This window comes from Schistocerca gregaria, chromosome 3 (genome assembly GCF_023897955.1).
Source record: "Schistocerca gregaria isolate iqSchGreg1 chromosome 3, iqSchGreg1.2, whole genome shotgun sequence".
In the NCBI taxonomy this organism is placed as follows: Eukaryota; Metazoa; Arthropoda; class Insecta; order Orthoptera; family Acrididae; genus Schistocerca; species Schistocerca gregaria.
Window position 1 is genome coordinate 870586171 of NC_064922.1, and position 15179 is coordinate 870601349.

The 15179-nt window shown below is 38.5% G+C and overlaps 1 protein-coding gene across 1 annotated transcript in view; it reads left to right on the forward strand.

Annotated features, from left to right (window-relative positions):
- Positions 1–15179, forward strand: part of LOC126354911 (uncharacterized) — a 104101-nt gene that overhangs the window by 6502 nt on the left and 82420 nt on the right. Inside the window, exon 2 of the mRNA XM_050004981.1 lies at positions 7182–7372. Within this exon, the coding sequence (XP_049860938.1) occupies positions 7240–7372 (133 nt within the window). The 5' untranslated portion in view covers positions 7182–7239. The remainder of the gene's footprint in view (positions 1–7181; positions 7373–15179) is intronic.

Genomic DNA, 15179 nt, shown 5'->3' on the forward strand with positions numbered 1-15179 from the left:
AATGCCAGATTGTAGGTATTGTTATTTATTAGTTGGACTTACATGGACGAAGGATTTAATGTAGCCTTTCACAAGTTGAGGTGGAGGTCAACATCAAATAAAGTGGCTTTGGATTTGGAAAAGGAGCAGGTGAGCTGTTGCAGTAGGTGGAAGAGTTTGTCTTCTCTGTGAATCCAGCCCACAAACATGTTGATAAATCTGTACCAAGCCATTGGGTCTTGAGCAGTGTCTGTTTTATGGAACCCATGAAAATGTTGGCATAGGTTGAAACCATCGTAGTTCCGATAACAATCCTACTGATTTATTTCTAGATCTGGCCCTCAAAGCTGAATTAGGTACAGATAATTTGGGAAGTATGTAAAAGGTTGGGGTGTGAGAATAACAAGGGGTGAGAAGTTTTATGGGCACAGCTGTGTCCTTAGGGGAGGCCTAGGGGCTTAAAGACAACTTGCAGCTCGGTGCTGATGTGAGAATGGTGTCATTAGGAATAGTTTTGAATGCAGAGATGTTTAAGATCTAACGCCTTTCTTACAAGTACTTCTCATGGTCAAATATAACAGTTGTGGAGCACTTGTTGGTAGATGAGTGAATGTGTGCAACAATGCTAGCAATCATGTCCGTAGTTCCACACAGTAAGAGGTGTTTGTAAGTGTAAAGCAGACACAGCTGAGCCTGTATGTTAATTTATGCAAGTGCTGGTGCCACTCAACTTTGTTATCCATTTGTAAGCCTAGATATTTCATGGAGCTTCATTTATACTTTGTTTCTGTAAGTTGTGTTATAACAGTCAACCATCAGCTTGCCTCTTTTGCAAGTACATGCACAGCATAGTTAAACTTAGAAGGCATCATACAAGCAATATTGCTTTCTGCCACTACACTCTGTCAATCACAGTTATTTTAGCTGTATGCCTGCTCATTGAGATTCGTTTCTGATACCCGTAAGTAATGTTAATGTTTTGAATTGCATACTCTCTTCCTCCCTTCCATTCCCCCCCCCCCCCCCCCCCCACACTGCCCTTCTCTAGCACGTTCGTACCACCACCCCCCTCCCCCCTCCATCATACAAGCAATATTGCTGCGCCTCTGTTTCTAACACTTTAAACTAATTTATTACGTTAATTATAGTGCTCTTCAAGCGTACCATTAAAAGTTTTTGTCTTACTCGCGTATTTTCACAGCAATCAAGCAAAGTTCATTTTGTTTACATATCGCGGCCAGGCCGAACTTTTGAGCTTTCAGTTTAAACTTCATACTGCAATTTTAAGTGCATTTACTGATAGTTTAGTGTGCCAAATACGTTTGCTGCCCTTTATATCTGTAGAGTATCGTTTCCAGTAAGAAACTTCTGAACCATTGTTTACATTGTCGCGAGTAGGCCTAATTTTTTCTACACGTATTTTCATTGTTTTCCGGTAACTTAATTGTCTTTCTGTCACTAAAATCAATTTGTACCATGAGTGTAAAGTGCCTGACGTGCCGTAGAATCGTTAGCTCCGGGGTCTGGTGTGATGGGTGTAGTAACTTTTTTCATTGGGGAGATTGTAGTGGCGTGGGAGTTGGGAAAACGAGCGAGACTCATCAGTGGTTCTGTAGGCTGTGCAGTAGAGATAGAAAGATCGTGGAACAGGAGGGGAAAATTGCTGCCCTTCAGGCTGAGTTAGATGAGGCTAGACGAGGGGAGAAGGGTAAACAGGGGTGGGAAGTGGCAACAGGCATAAGGAACAGGCCAAGAAATTCTTCTGACAGCATTGTTATTAATGTACAAAATATGTTTGACCTGTTGCCTCAGTCGGAAACTGATGAGCGTCTCACAGAAGTAGATGTAGACAGGGCTCAACAAGCTTTCAGCAGGAAATTGAATAAGAAGGTAGGGAAGTGTGCAAAGAGAAAGAAAGTCTTGTTGCTAGGTAGTTCGCATTCTAGGGGTGTGGGCCAACTTCTGCAGGATGAATTAAGGTCAGAATACCAGGTCACAAGTTTTTTCAAACCTAGTGCTGGACTGGGGCAGGTTACAGAGGATTTAGGTTCACTATTTAGAGGCTTTACTAAGGAAGATACCGTGGTTATTGTGGGTGGGCTGGGCAACAGTATTGACAGAGATCCGGGGTACAGCATAGAGTGTGACCTGGCAAATATTGCATCGGTATCGAGTCATACCAGTGTTGGGTTTGTGTCGGTTCTGGAGCGCCACGACCAGCCTCATTTGAGCTGTTCTGTCAGGAGAGTTAATTTGGAGTTGGAACAGCTACTTGGATATGATGTGGGGTCACACATTGGTGTGGTTCCTGTTGATTCACTCTGTAGGTGGGACTACACTAGACATGGCCTACACCTCAACAAGAAGGGGAAGGGTAAAATGGCTGGGCTGATAGCAGGAAATTTTAAGGGGGGAGGAACAACATCTCATGGTGGTAACTCTTTTTTAGTGTAAGATCAGTGTCCAGTGGGAAACTCAGCCAGGCAAGTACTAAATATGTTAAAAAAGTTCAAGACACTCACAACAGTAAAAATGTTAGTATATTTCATCAAAATATTGGGGGATTGAAGAATAAAATTGATGAGCTTCTGCTTTGTTTAGAAGATATAGAAGCTGAGAATGTAATAGATGTACTATGCCTGTCTGAGCATCACATTGTCACTGATATGCAAAAGGTTAGCATCAATGGGTACAAATTAGCTGCACATGTGAGTAGAGATAATATGATGAGAGGAGGAGTTGCCATATATGTCAAAAGCTTCCACAGCACAAAACATTTAGAAACTAAAAAATTTTGTGTAGAGCAACATATGGAAGCATGTGCCACTGAACTAAAACTAAATGATGGCACTTTCATAATTGTAACAGTGTATAGGTCCCCCTCAGGGAATTTCCAGCTATTTCTAGAAAACTTGGATGCTTTGTAGTGCTGTCAGACAGGGGGAAGCAAATTATCATTTGTGGGGATTTCAATGTTGATTCCCTGAAAGAGTGTGATAGGAAGAAAGACCTTGTAGTATTACTCAGTTTTTTCAATTTGAGCTCCGTCATTGATTTTCCTACTCGGATAACAAAGAACAGCAGTACATTGATAGATAACTTTTTTATAGATCAAGGTAAGTTTAAGGACATAAATGCTTATCCAGTTGAGAATGGTCTTTCAGATCATGGTGCACAGCTGGTTACAGTACATGGCATAGCTCCGTGCAGTATATCAAATCAGAATTTAAAAGCAGTGCGTTCAATTAACAATATAAATACTGCAAACTTTAGGGAAAGACTAAAGGAGCTAGACTAGGGTGAAGTGTATATGGAACCCGGTGCAAACTTGAAATATAACTTATTTCACGATACATTTTTAAGGGTATTTGAAAATTGTTTTCCCAAGAAAACAGTGAAACATAATTCCAAGAAAACATATAAAAAACCTTGGCTAACTAAAGGAATAAGAATATCTTGCAACCTTAAAAGAGAACTGTATCTAACAGCAAGAGGGAGTACTGACCCCGAAATTGTTCAATATTATAAAAACTATTGTGCGGTACTAAGAAAAGTTATTAAAAAGTCCAGAAGCATGTGTATCATGTCTGAGATCAGTAACTATGATAATAAAATTAAAGCAATTAGGAATATTATTGAAAGGGAAACAGGGCAACCAAGAGCACAGGAAGACTTTAGTGCCATAAAACTGAATGACAAGTGTACTAACAAACAATCTGAAATTGGAAATATTTTCAATAATCATTTTTTAAATGTTGTGGAGAAAGTAGGATCTAGATCTTCAGTAGAAGAGGCAAGGCTTCTAATAGAAGAGGCCATACCTGTGCAGTTTGAAACAACTGTATTGCCACGAACCTCTCCCACTGAAATCAGTAAAATAATAAACTCACTGAAAAGTAAAAGCTCTTACGGAATTGATGGCATTTCCAGCAAGATACTTAAAGCTTGTTCCCCACAGATAAGCAGGATTCTCAGCCACTTATGTAATACCTCTTTGGAGCAGGGTGTTTTCCCCGATAGACTGAAATATGCCATTGTAAAACCATTGCATAAAAAGGGGGATACGTCGGATGTCAACAACTATCGCCCAATCTCTCTTCTGACAGCTCTATCAAAAATTTTTGAGAAAGTAATGTATTCAAGAGTAGCCTCCCATATATGTAAAAATGAAGTACTAACAAAATGTCAGTTCAGTTTTCAGAAAGGCTTTTCAACAGAAAATGCTATATATGCTTTCACTGATCAAATATTAAATGCTCTGAATAGCCGGACATCACCCATTGGTATTTTTTGTGATCTCTCAAAGGCCTTTGACTGTGTAAATCATGGAATTCTTTTAGATAAGCTAAATCATTATAGTTTGAGGGGGGCAGTGCACAAATGGTTTAATTCATACTTAACTGGAAGAATGCAGAAAGTTGAAATAAGTGGTTCATGTAATGTTGATACAACAGCTGATTCCTCAAGGGGGGGGGGGGGGGGCGGCTATCAAGCGCGGGGTTCCACAGGGTTCGGTCTTAGGTCCTTTACTGTTCTTGATATACATTAATGACTTACCATTCCATATTGATGAAGATGCAAAGTTAGTTCTTTTTGCTGATGATACAAGTATAGTAATAACATCCAAGAACTAAGTGATGTAATTGTAAATGATGTTTTTCACAAAATTATTAAATGATTCTCAGCAAACGGACTCTCTTTAAATTTTGATAAAACACAGTATATACAGTTCCGTACAGTAAATGGCAAAACTCCAGTAATAAATATAGACTTTGAACAGAAGTCTATAGCTAAGGTAGAATTTTCAAAATTTTTAGGTGTGTCCATTGATGAGAGGTTAAACTGGAAGCAACACATTGATGGTCTGCTGAAACGTCTGAGTTCGGCTATGTATGCTATTAGGGTTATTGCAAATTTTGGTGATAAGAATCTCAGTAAATTAGCTTACTGTGCCTACTTTCATTCACTGCTTTCGTATGGTATCATATTTTGGGGTAATTCATCGTTGAATAGAAAAGTATTCATTGCTCAAAAACGTGTAATCAGAATAGTTGCTGGAGCCCACCCATGGTCATCTTGCAGACATCTATTTAAGGATCTAGGGATCCTCACAGTAACCTCACAGTATATATATTCACTTATGAAATTTGTTGTTAATAATCCAGCCCAGTTCAAAAGTAATAGCAGTGTGCATAGCTATAACACCAGGAGAAAGGATGATCTTCACCATGCAGGGTTAAATCTGACTTTGGCACAGAAGGGGGTAAATTATGCTGCCACAAAAGTCTTTGGTCACCTACCAAACAGCATCAAAAGCCTGACAGATAGTCAACCAACATTTAAAAATAAATTAAAAGAATTTCTAGATGACAACTCCTTCTACTCATTGGCTGAATTTTTAGATATAAATCAAGGGAGGGAAAAAAACTAACTTAAGCATTAGTATCATGCAATATTTTGTGTAATGTAATATCTTGTACAGACATCTTTCATTAACCTGACACATTCCACATCATTACGAAGTGTCGTATCCATGATCTATGGAACAAGTATTAATCTAATCTGCCAGTACACTCTGTCAATCACAGTTATTTTAGCTGTATGCCTGCTCATTGAGATTCGTTTCTGATACCCGTGAGTAATGTTTATGTTTTGAATTGCATACTCTCTTCCTCCCATTTAGGAGATGGAGACAATCTGAGCAGCCATCTTAGGTTGTTTGGAGATGATGCTGTTGTTTATCGTCTAGTAAAGTTGTCAGGAGATCAAAACAAATTGCAAAATGATTTAGGAAAGATATCTGTGTGATGTAAAAATTGGGATTTGACTAAATAATGAGAAGTGTGAGGTCATCCACATGAATGTTGAAAGGAAACCTAAGGGTTGTAAATTCAACCTTAAATTGGAAAGAACACGGAAAATGTTTGAGGGAGTGGGGGAGGGAGGGGGGGGGGGGTGACAAACCAGAGATTGTTTTATTGGCAGAAAATGTAACAGATCTACTAAAGAGACTGCCTATACTACACTTGTCCATTCTCTTTTGGAGAACTACTGCATGGTCTGGGATTCTTAAAAGATAGGATCAACAGAGAACATTGAGAAAGTTCAAAGAAGAGTAACATGTTTTGTATTATTGTGAAATAGAGAGAGAGAGAGAGAGAGTGTCACTGACTTTGCAGGATTTGGACTGGACATCATTAAAACAAAAGCATTTTCTATTGAGGCAGAATCTTCTCATTTCAACCACCAGCTTTTTCTCCCGAATCCAGAAATATTTTGTTGATACCAACCTGCATAGGAAGAAACAATCATCATAATAAAATGAGGGAAATCAGAGCTTGCACAGAAAGATATAGCTGTTCGTTTTGTCTGTGCACTGTCCGAGCTAGCGGAATAGTAGAGAATTTTGTCAGAAAAGACAATTATATAACATCATGATGCAGCAAAGAGCCAGCACACAGTCTGTGTTGACAGCATCACAGAACAAATCAGCTGACAGCTAGTGATTAGAGTTTATTGATGGCTCTCGCTGCAAGGTTTTCATTAATTTCAGTACATAGACATCTGTAGTTGTCTGTGAAAAACACTGAAGTTACATAAAGTGTGTAATGCGAAATAGCTGGTTAGAAGGTGAGAAACAGTGGCTTTTTTCTTTTAAGTAAATGGTTGTATTCCACTATACTTACAAAAGTTGTAAAATAATTTTAATAGTTGTCAGTGTGGTTTCAGTTGCCTGAGACTGCAGTCGTGTGTGTGAGTTGCATTTTTGTGTGCATGTGTGTGTGTGTGTGTGTGTGTGTGTGTGTGTGTGTGTGTGTGTGTGTTGTTGACTAAAGCCTTAATGGCCAAAGGCTTTAATTGTGAGTCTTTTTGTTGTACCTATCTGCAACTCAGCATCTCTGCTATATGGTGTGTGGCAACTTTCCTTCTCAGTTTATTGTTACTTTCCATCCTGGATTTTCCATTTTTTGATTTTTGTCAGTGTGATTAAATTTGGGTCATAATTTAGATTGAATTGATACTGGTCATAATTTGTAGTCAGCAGTGGCTACTTCTGCCTGTTAATGTAAACTTCAGTCATTCCACATACCTGGAGGCTTTCCTTCATGAAGGTATTTATGGTGTATAATATGTGAGTGAATAAATGAAAGTAAGTTCTGCAGCACAGATTTATTTCTTTACTTTAGTTAATATTTTTTCAGTTACAGTGAAAACAAACTGCACAGCAGGAAGTTGAAGGCAACTACGCAACTAAAGAAAATGTCTGAATCAAATGCTGTAACACAGCTGAATGTTGAAGTAGAAAGTGTAAGAAAGAGTGAGAGCAGTGATTCAAAAGAATGTTCTTCTCTTACAAGACATCCAGAAACGTCGCAGGCAGAAATAAACGAAGGTTAGTATGCTAATAAAATAGAAATTGGTTGTTATGGGGCAGCAAACAAAGAAAAACATGAGAACAGTGGCAGGTTTTTAACACCATTAAGGTTAAATAGTAGAATAAAAAATTCAAATTTTTCAGAAATACTCCATGAAAATATAAATCATATTTCATTCCTTCAAATAGTGTTTTATGTTTGAATATAAGGTAACTGCAATACATATTTTATTGTAACGCCACAACCATTACCAACACAAATTTTAAACAAATAACATTACTGTTACAAATTATCCTCTTCTCGTCTGATTGTTGTTTGATATTTTCTCTATAATACATGGTATCCCACTTAAACCTCCCTAATTTCAAAGACCCAAGAGAGAAAAACCACAGTAGACGTGACACTGAAAAATGCACCACATTGTAGAGCATCTCAAAGAATTTATATTCCTGTGTCAGAAGTGTCAAGTATCGGCGCCAGAGTGCAGCGTGGTCACACAAGTGAAAATTGCGACTCCACAGCAGCGTGCACAAGCAATAGTGTCGTTTCCAGAAACAAAATCGCCGGTTACTGTGCAAAGAAATTATTGTCATGTGTATGAATGTGATCCACCTGATGTGAAAACAATTAAGGAATGGTATCCGAAGTTTCTGGCAACAGGAAGTGTTCTAAAACATTCTGGCAGTGCACATTATGGAGTTTCAGAAGAGACAGTCCAGGACATCAAACGTTTCTCAGAAGCCCACATTAGTCAATTCGTCAAGCGTCTAGGCAACTTGATGTACCTTGATCAACATTGCATCATGTAGTTCACCAGCGTCTTTCTATGTTGCATCTTCCCCCTGAAATTGAAACTCGCAAATCACATTTGTTGATTGATAGACAGCATTGTAGCATTGGGCAGTGACACGGCGGCTGGCACTGGGTCATTTTTTCCACAATGTAGCACTGTGTGAGGGCGGCAGAGATGACAGACGTGTTCGAGTAGCCTCATGCAGCCACAGCAGTGATGGTGGCAGCAGCTCTGGGTAGATTGGGCTGTCAGACCAGATGAACTATGTTAAGAACTTATCTATTTTCACTCAGAACAAATCTCCACACAATGGTTTCACACATCTGCTCATATCTTATTTGTGTGCAACACTTCAAAGCTGAGAGTGAATTTGGTGTGTCACTTCTGGTGCCAGTTTGTACACCCCCTCAGAGGTGTAATCACAATGAGAAAGCAGTGTAGTCAAGGTTGGAAAGTGATGTGGGCATGTAATTAATACATGGTACTCAGATATAGAAAAAAAAAAAAAAAAAAAAAAAAACACGGGGGTGGGGGGTTACGTGATGAGGGTTGCTAGGGGAACAAGAGAACCTAATTCCAGTAGCCCAAACCCCCAGCTTGAAGAAGAAGCGAAAATTATAGGTGAGTAACTAAGCCAGCAAGACTTTTTCTGTCATGGCAGTCTCAATCGTCAGGTGATACGGCAAAGTGATTTTGATTGGCAAGGCTGCTTTGCTGACGATGATTTGACCTATTCAGGCATGGACTGGTTGATTGTCACATCATCGGAAAGTCAAAGGACTAAAAAGACTGCCTCTTTCCAGAATTGACTCGTATTTGGGGCCTGAGGCCCCATGTATATCTCATTATTCTCCTCTGTGTTAGTGAATACATCACTCTGAGGAACCATATTCATTTTCTCTGTTTGTTCTGATGTGGCAATGCTTCTTGAATTGGCAGCAAAAATCATAAACAGGAAAAGAGAACACACAGAAGAAGGAAAAATCCATTTACTTATTTTCAATCAGTTTTCTTTTTTAATGTAGATCTCAACAGACACCCAAAAATCTGTTGCACAAAATTTCCAGGGTTAACTATAAAATTTTTCTGACTGATACAAACCAAAAAGCACAGAAACTAATAGGACAAATGTTATACAACACATTTAGGATGCACTCCATTCTTCAAACCAACATATTGTTCTTAAAGAGGTTTGTATGGTCCACATTCTTGTCTAGCAAGGGCCAGGTTTTTTGGTCAGACCTATAGACTTTGTTTCCAGAAAGAAAACTTGTTGAAATGATTAAATGGATTTGTCATTATGTTGTGTGTGTGGTTTCTTTATGATTGAAATTTCTGTGACCAACTAGAGTACACCACCATAGACCACATCTGCTATCAACGATATCGTTCGGTTTTTCCAGCTGTTAGGGGCAGGTGTAATTGTAGGAGTTATCCTGGTTGAATTGCTTGTCATGCAGCTTTGCAGTGTAAATTAACAAAGCACCCTCTTTACAAATAACTCTTTAAAATTCAAAAGTTTGGGCAGGCTGTAATTTTAGAAATTCCAAAGTTTTGGCAGGCTGAAGACCTTCTGTAAAGTAATTATACAGTAATTAGTGACATCACTTTAACTGCACTATTCTCCTTGAAAATAGCATATGGTCATGGTACTTTGGGTCTTATAAAAAAAATGACTTGATTGGTAAAACTCTAGGAGATTGAAATATTATTACATGAAATTTAATGTAATTCAATCCTTGTTGGTATAGAGCCTGATATGGAATGGTCCTGTGTTTGTATCTTTCTCACAATAGCAGTGGCTGTTGCATTTTGTAGCAGTCATTTCCTGTCTTCCGTGTACAGAGTAACAAGAAGTCTTCCTAGTTCCTAGAGGAATATTGAGGAATATTGTTCTTTTGAGAAGAATATTTATTTTCAGCTCTGGATTGATTTCTTTCCACAGTGCAAAAGCATTGTAGGCAGTGGTGTCAAGCATATTGTAAAATAAAATTACAGGCCAGTGATGAGTATTTTCTTCGCATGTGTATGTGGCAGTAAGCTGGTAGTGCATTTCAACTGCACCTTTTGTGGCCTTGTAATCTAATATAACCTTTGCATTTTCATCTTCTCTGTTGCTGATTTTGTTACCATTATGCATTGTGCTCATTTGAACAGCATACTTATTTTTCTTTGGATTCTAGTAAACTGTTGTAGTATCTTATCAGAAACAGAAATCTGAACTGTGGATGTCTTGGCATAACTTACAGTCTTGTTTTTCCTGAGTGTAGCCAACATTGTAACCATTCTTTTGAGATATTGGATGTGAAAATTATTGGGTGTAAAAGAATTACCAAAAACAACATTCTGTTCTCTTAGCTCATGACAGATACATAATGACACACATGCTTTGGCTTTTCTGAAGTGTTATACCAGGTGGTTTTTCTGTGTAGATTTGTATTTTCAGAGCATTTGAACTAGCACTGTTGCACAGTGTCCATATCGTTATCCCATATTTGGTGGGTTTGCTTGGAATATATTGTTTGGATAGTGACCCCTAAAGCCCACCAGTTGCTCATCAACAACATTTAATCCAGGATTACAAAATTTTGCAATTATTTCCAGCCATTGAACCTTATAGGTGCTGGTTTGTCATTCGTTATTTGCACCCACCAGTCAGACTTTTCATCAAAACATGACACTGGAGAGATATGAAATCTTAATGACATTGTAGCAGGAAAAATTGATCTGCCTGATTGTGGATACTATTAGCTGCCTATTGATTCAACATACGATTAGACACCAGCAAGCAATAATACACCAATATATGCATCTAAACTAAATTCATCTAAATCTCTCCATTTGTCACCATACACTCTTTGGCCTTCAATATTAGTAATTTTCAACACAGTATTGTAGAGAGTTTTGTTCATAATTACTTGAAAAGCAAGTGGGACCAGCTGTTTCTTTCATTTTGTTCGCACTGAATGCCTTTCCATGATGTGGAAAGGGTACCAAACTCCGACCGATGCTTGTATCTTTCAATTTAACTACTTCTACAGCCTGCACATTGCTACTACCAACCTCATTGTCTGAAGCAAATTCTTCTGATTCTGGCGTAAGGGTGAGCGCTATCTTCATTAGTAAGGTTTTCTAACTTGAAATGTCTTCCCCACTATTAGATGCATTGCCTATTGTTTCTAATTCACTATCAGTCGGGCAATATTTGGCTATCATAAAAATACACCACTATTTAGTGCAAGAGCTAAAAATATAATGTCTTCCTTTAATGCTCAGTCGGGTGTCACATCTTCAACAATTTAGTGTCTGTTGTTGCAAAGCAAGCAGTTGACTCCATGGTTATGTTAACTGATATGCATGTGGATTGGATATAATGGAGTGTAAACACATGTAGAAATGAGTATTTTAAAGCAATTGTGTCATTATGACCCAAGGAATGCAAGTGTACATATTTCAGTTATTAAAAAATAGGGTCATGTTTTTCAACAATGCTGGGTTTACTGAGAAGTAATTATGAGTAGAAACAAATACATAAATTTACAAGCACCAGGCATTAACCTAGTAATAGAAAGATAAATTTATTGTCGGTTCATATTCACCCAAGGACAACAGGAGGGTTAAGTAAAAGACTGTGTGGTGGCAGTTGAGCCTGGATCTACCATGTTGCAGTGAACCTGATCTACCATGTTTCATTTCATATTTCATTCTTCAAGGTGCCAAGGAATTCTCATTGTTTCTGAAATGTTCCAGCAATTGTAACTTAGTGTATGTTTTGTTTGACTAAACTTGTACTTAAACATCATTATGACACTCACTACTCAGATTAGTGGTCCTTATCTGTCCTTTTCTTTTTTGGGTCACTCATTTCCCGTCTTCATCCAGAGGAGCAAAATGTCAGCAGATGTGTTACTCATCAGCATAGCATCTCCAAAAACTGTAGATTCAATAGTAATAACAGGTGTTTCAAACACCTTTATAGCACTCACCCTTAAAATTTTCTAACCAACCACCAGTTCCACTGTTATGGTGATCTGTGGAGCAGGGAAGTTAATTGACTTTACAAAATTTGTAAAGCAGAGTTACAGCTAGACAGTGCATATAATACTGCATACCAAATAACGGCTGAAAGCAAGGGGAAACTACAGCAATAATTTTCCCGAGGACATGCAGCTTTACTGTATGGTTAAATGATGGTGGCGTCCTCTTGGGTAAAATGTTCCGTAGGTAATATAGTCCCCCATTCGGATCTCCGGGCGGGGACTACTCAAAAGGATGTCGTTATCAGGAGAAAGAAAGCTGGTGTTCTACGGATCATTGTGTGGAATGTCAGACCCCTTAATCAGGCAGGTAGGGTAGAAAATTTAAAAAGGGAAATAGATAGGTTAAAGCTAGATATAATGGGAATTAGTGAAGTTCGGTGGCAGTAGGAACAAGAGTTTTGGTCAGGTGAATACAGGGTTATAAATACAAAATCAAATAGGGGTAATTCAGGAGTAGGTTTAATAATGAATAAAAAAATAGGAGTGCAGGTAAGCTATTACAAACAGCATAGTGAACGCATTATTGTGGCCAAGGTAGACACGAAGCCCACACCTACTACAGTAGTACAAGTAGGGAGACGAAAATTAAATAGTCATGGGTGACTGGAATTCGAGAGTAAGAAAAGGGAAAGAAGGAAACAGAGCATAACTTAATCATACCTAACATTTGGTTCAAGAATCATGAAAGAAGGTTGTATACATTGAAGAATCCTGGAGATACTAGAAGGTATCAGAAAGATTATATAATGGCAAGACAGAGATTTAGGAACCAAGTTTTAAATTGTAAGACATTTCCAGGGGCAGATGTTGACTCTGACCACAATCTATTGGTTATGAACTGTAGATTAAAACTAAAGAATCTGCAAAAAGGTGGGAATTTAAGGAGATGGGACCTGGATAAACTGACCAAACCAGAGATTGTACAGAGTTTCAGGGAGATCATAAGGGAACAATTGTCACGAATGGGGGAAAGAAATACAGTAGAAGAAGAATGGGTAGCTCTGAGGAATGAAATAGAGAAGGCAGCAGAGGATCAAGAAGGTAAAAAGACGAGGGCTAGTAGAAATCCTTGGGTAACAGAAGAAATATTGAATTTAATTGATGAAAGGAGAAAATATAAAAATTCAGTAAATGAAGCAGGCAAAAAGGAATACTAATGTCTCAAAAAAAGAGATCGACAGGAAGTGCAAAATGGCTAAGCAGGGGTGGCTAGAGGACAAATGTGAGGCTGTACAGGCTTATCACTAGGAGTAAGAGAGATACTGCCTACAGGAAAATTAAAGAGACCTTTGGAGAAAAGAGAACCACTTGTATGAATATCAAGAGCTCAAATGGAAACCCAGTTCTAAGCAAAGAAGGAAAAGCAGAAAGGTGGAAGGAGTACATAGAGGGTCTATACAAGGGCAATGTACTTGAGGACAGTATTATGGAAATGGATGAGGACGTAGATGAAGATGAAATGGGAGTTATGATATTGCATGAAGAGTTTGACAGAGCACTTAAAGATCTGAGCCGAAACAAGGCCCTAGGAGTAGACAACATTCCATTAGAGCTGCTGACGGTCTTGGGAGAGCCAGTCCTGACAAAACTCTACCATCTGGTGAGCAAGATGTGTGAGACAGGCGAAATGCCCTCAGACTTCAAGAAGAATATAATAATTCCAATCCTAAAGAAAGCAGGTGCTGACAGATGTGGAAATTATTGAACTATGAGTTTAATAAGTCACAGCTGCAAAATACTATGTGAATTCTTTATAGACAAATGGAAAAACTGGTAGAAGCTGACCTCGGGGAAGATCAGTTTGGATTCCGTAGAAATATTGAAACACGTGAGGCAATACTGACTCTACGACTTGTCTTAGAAGAAAGATTAAGGAAAGGCAAACCTACGTTTCTAGCATTTGTAGACTTAGAGAAAGCTTTTGACAATGTTGACTCTTTTTCAAATTCTAAAGGTGGCAGGGGTAAAATACAGGGATCGAAAGGCCATTTACAATTTGTACAGAAAGCAGATGGCAGTTATAAGAGTCGAGGGACATGAAAGGAAATCAGTGGTTGGGAAGGGAGTGAGACAGAGTTGTAGCATCTCCCTGATGTTATTCAGTCTGTATATTGAGCAGGCAGTAAAGGAAACAAAATTCGGAGTAGATATTAAAATCCATGGAGAAGAAATAAAAACTTTAAGGTTCGCCGATGACATTGTAATTCTCTCAGGGACAGCAAAGGGCTTGGAAGAGCAGTTGAACGGAATGGACAGTGTCTTGAAAGGAGGATTAAGATTAACATCAACAAAAGCAAAACGAGGATAATGGAATGTAGTAGAATTAAGTCGGGTGATGCTGAGGGAATTAGATTAGGAAATGAGACGCTTAAAGTAGTAAAGGAGTTTTGCTATTTGGGGAGCAAATAACTGATGATGGTCGAAATAGAGAGGATATCAAATGTAGACTGGCAATGGCAGGGAAAGTGTTTCTGAAGAAGAGGAATTTGTTAATATCGGGTATAGATTTCAATGTCAGGAAGTCGTTTCTGAAAGTATTTGTATGGAGTGTAGCCATGTATGGAACTGAAACGTGGACGATAAACAGTTTGGACAAGAAGAGAATAGAAGCTTTCGAAATGTGGTGCTACAGAAGAATGCTGAAGATTGGATGGGTTGATTACATAACTAATGAGGAGGTATTGAATAGAATTGGGGAGAAGAGTAGTTTGTGGCACAACTTGACAAGAAGGGACCGGTTGGTAGAACATGTTCTGAGGCATCGAGGGATCACAAATTTAACACTGGAGGGCAGCGTGGATGGTAAAAATCGTAGAGGGAGACCAAGAGATGAATACACTAAACAGATTCTGAAGGATGTAAGTTGCAGTAAGTACTGGGAGATGAAGAAGCTTGCACAGGATAGAGTAGCATGGGGAGCTGCATCAAATCAGTCTCAGAACTGAAGACAACAACAACACTTACCAAATGCTTTGTCAAAATTTAATGAAA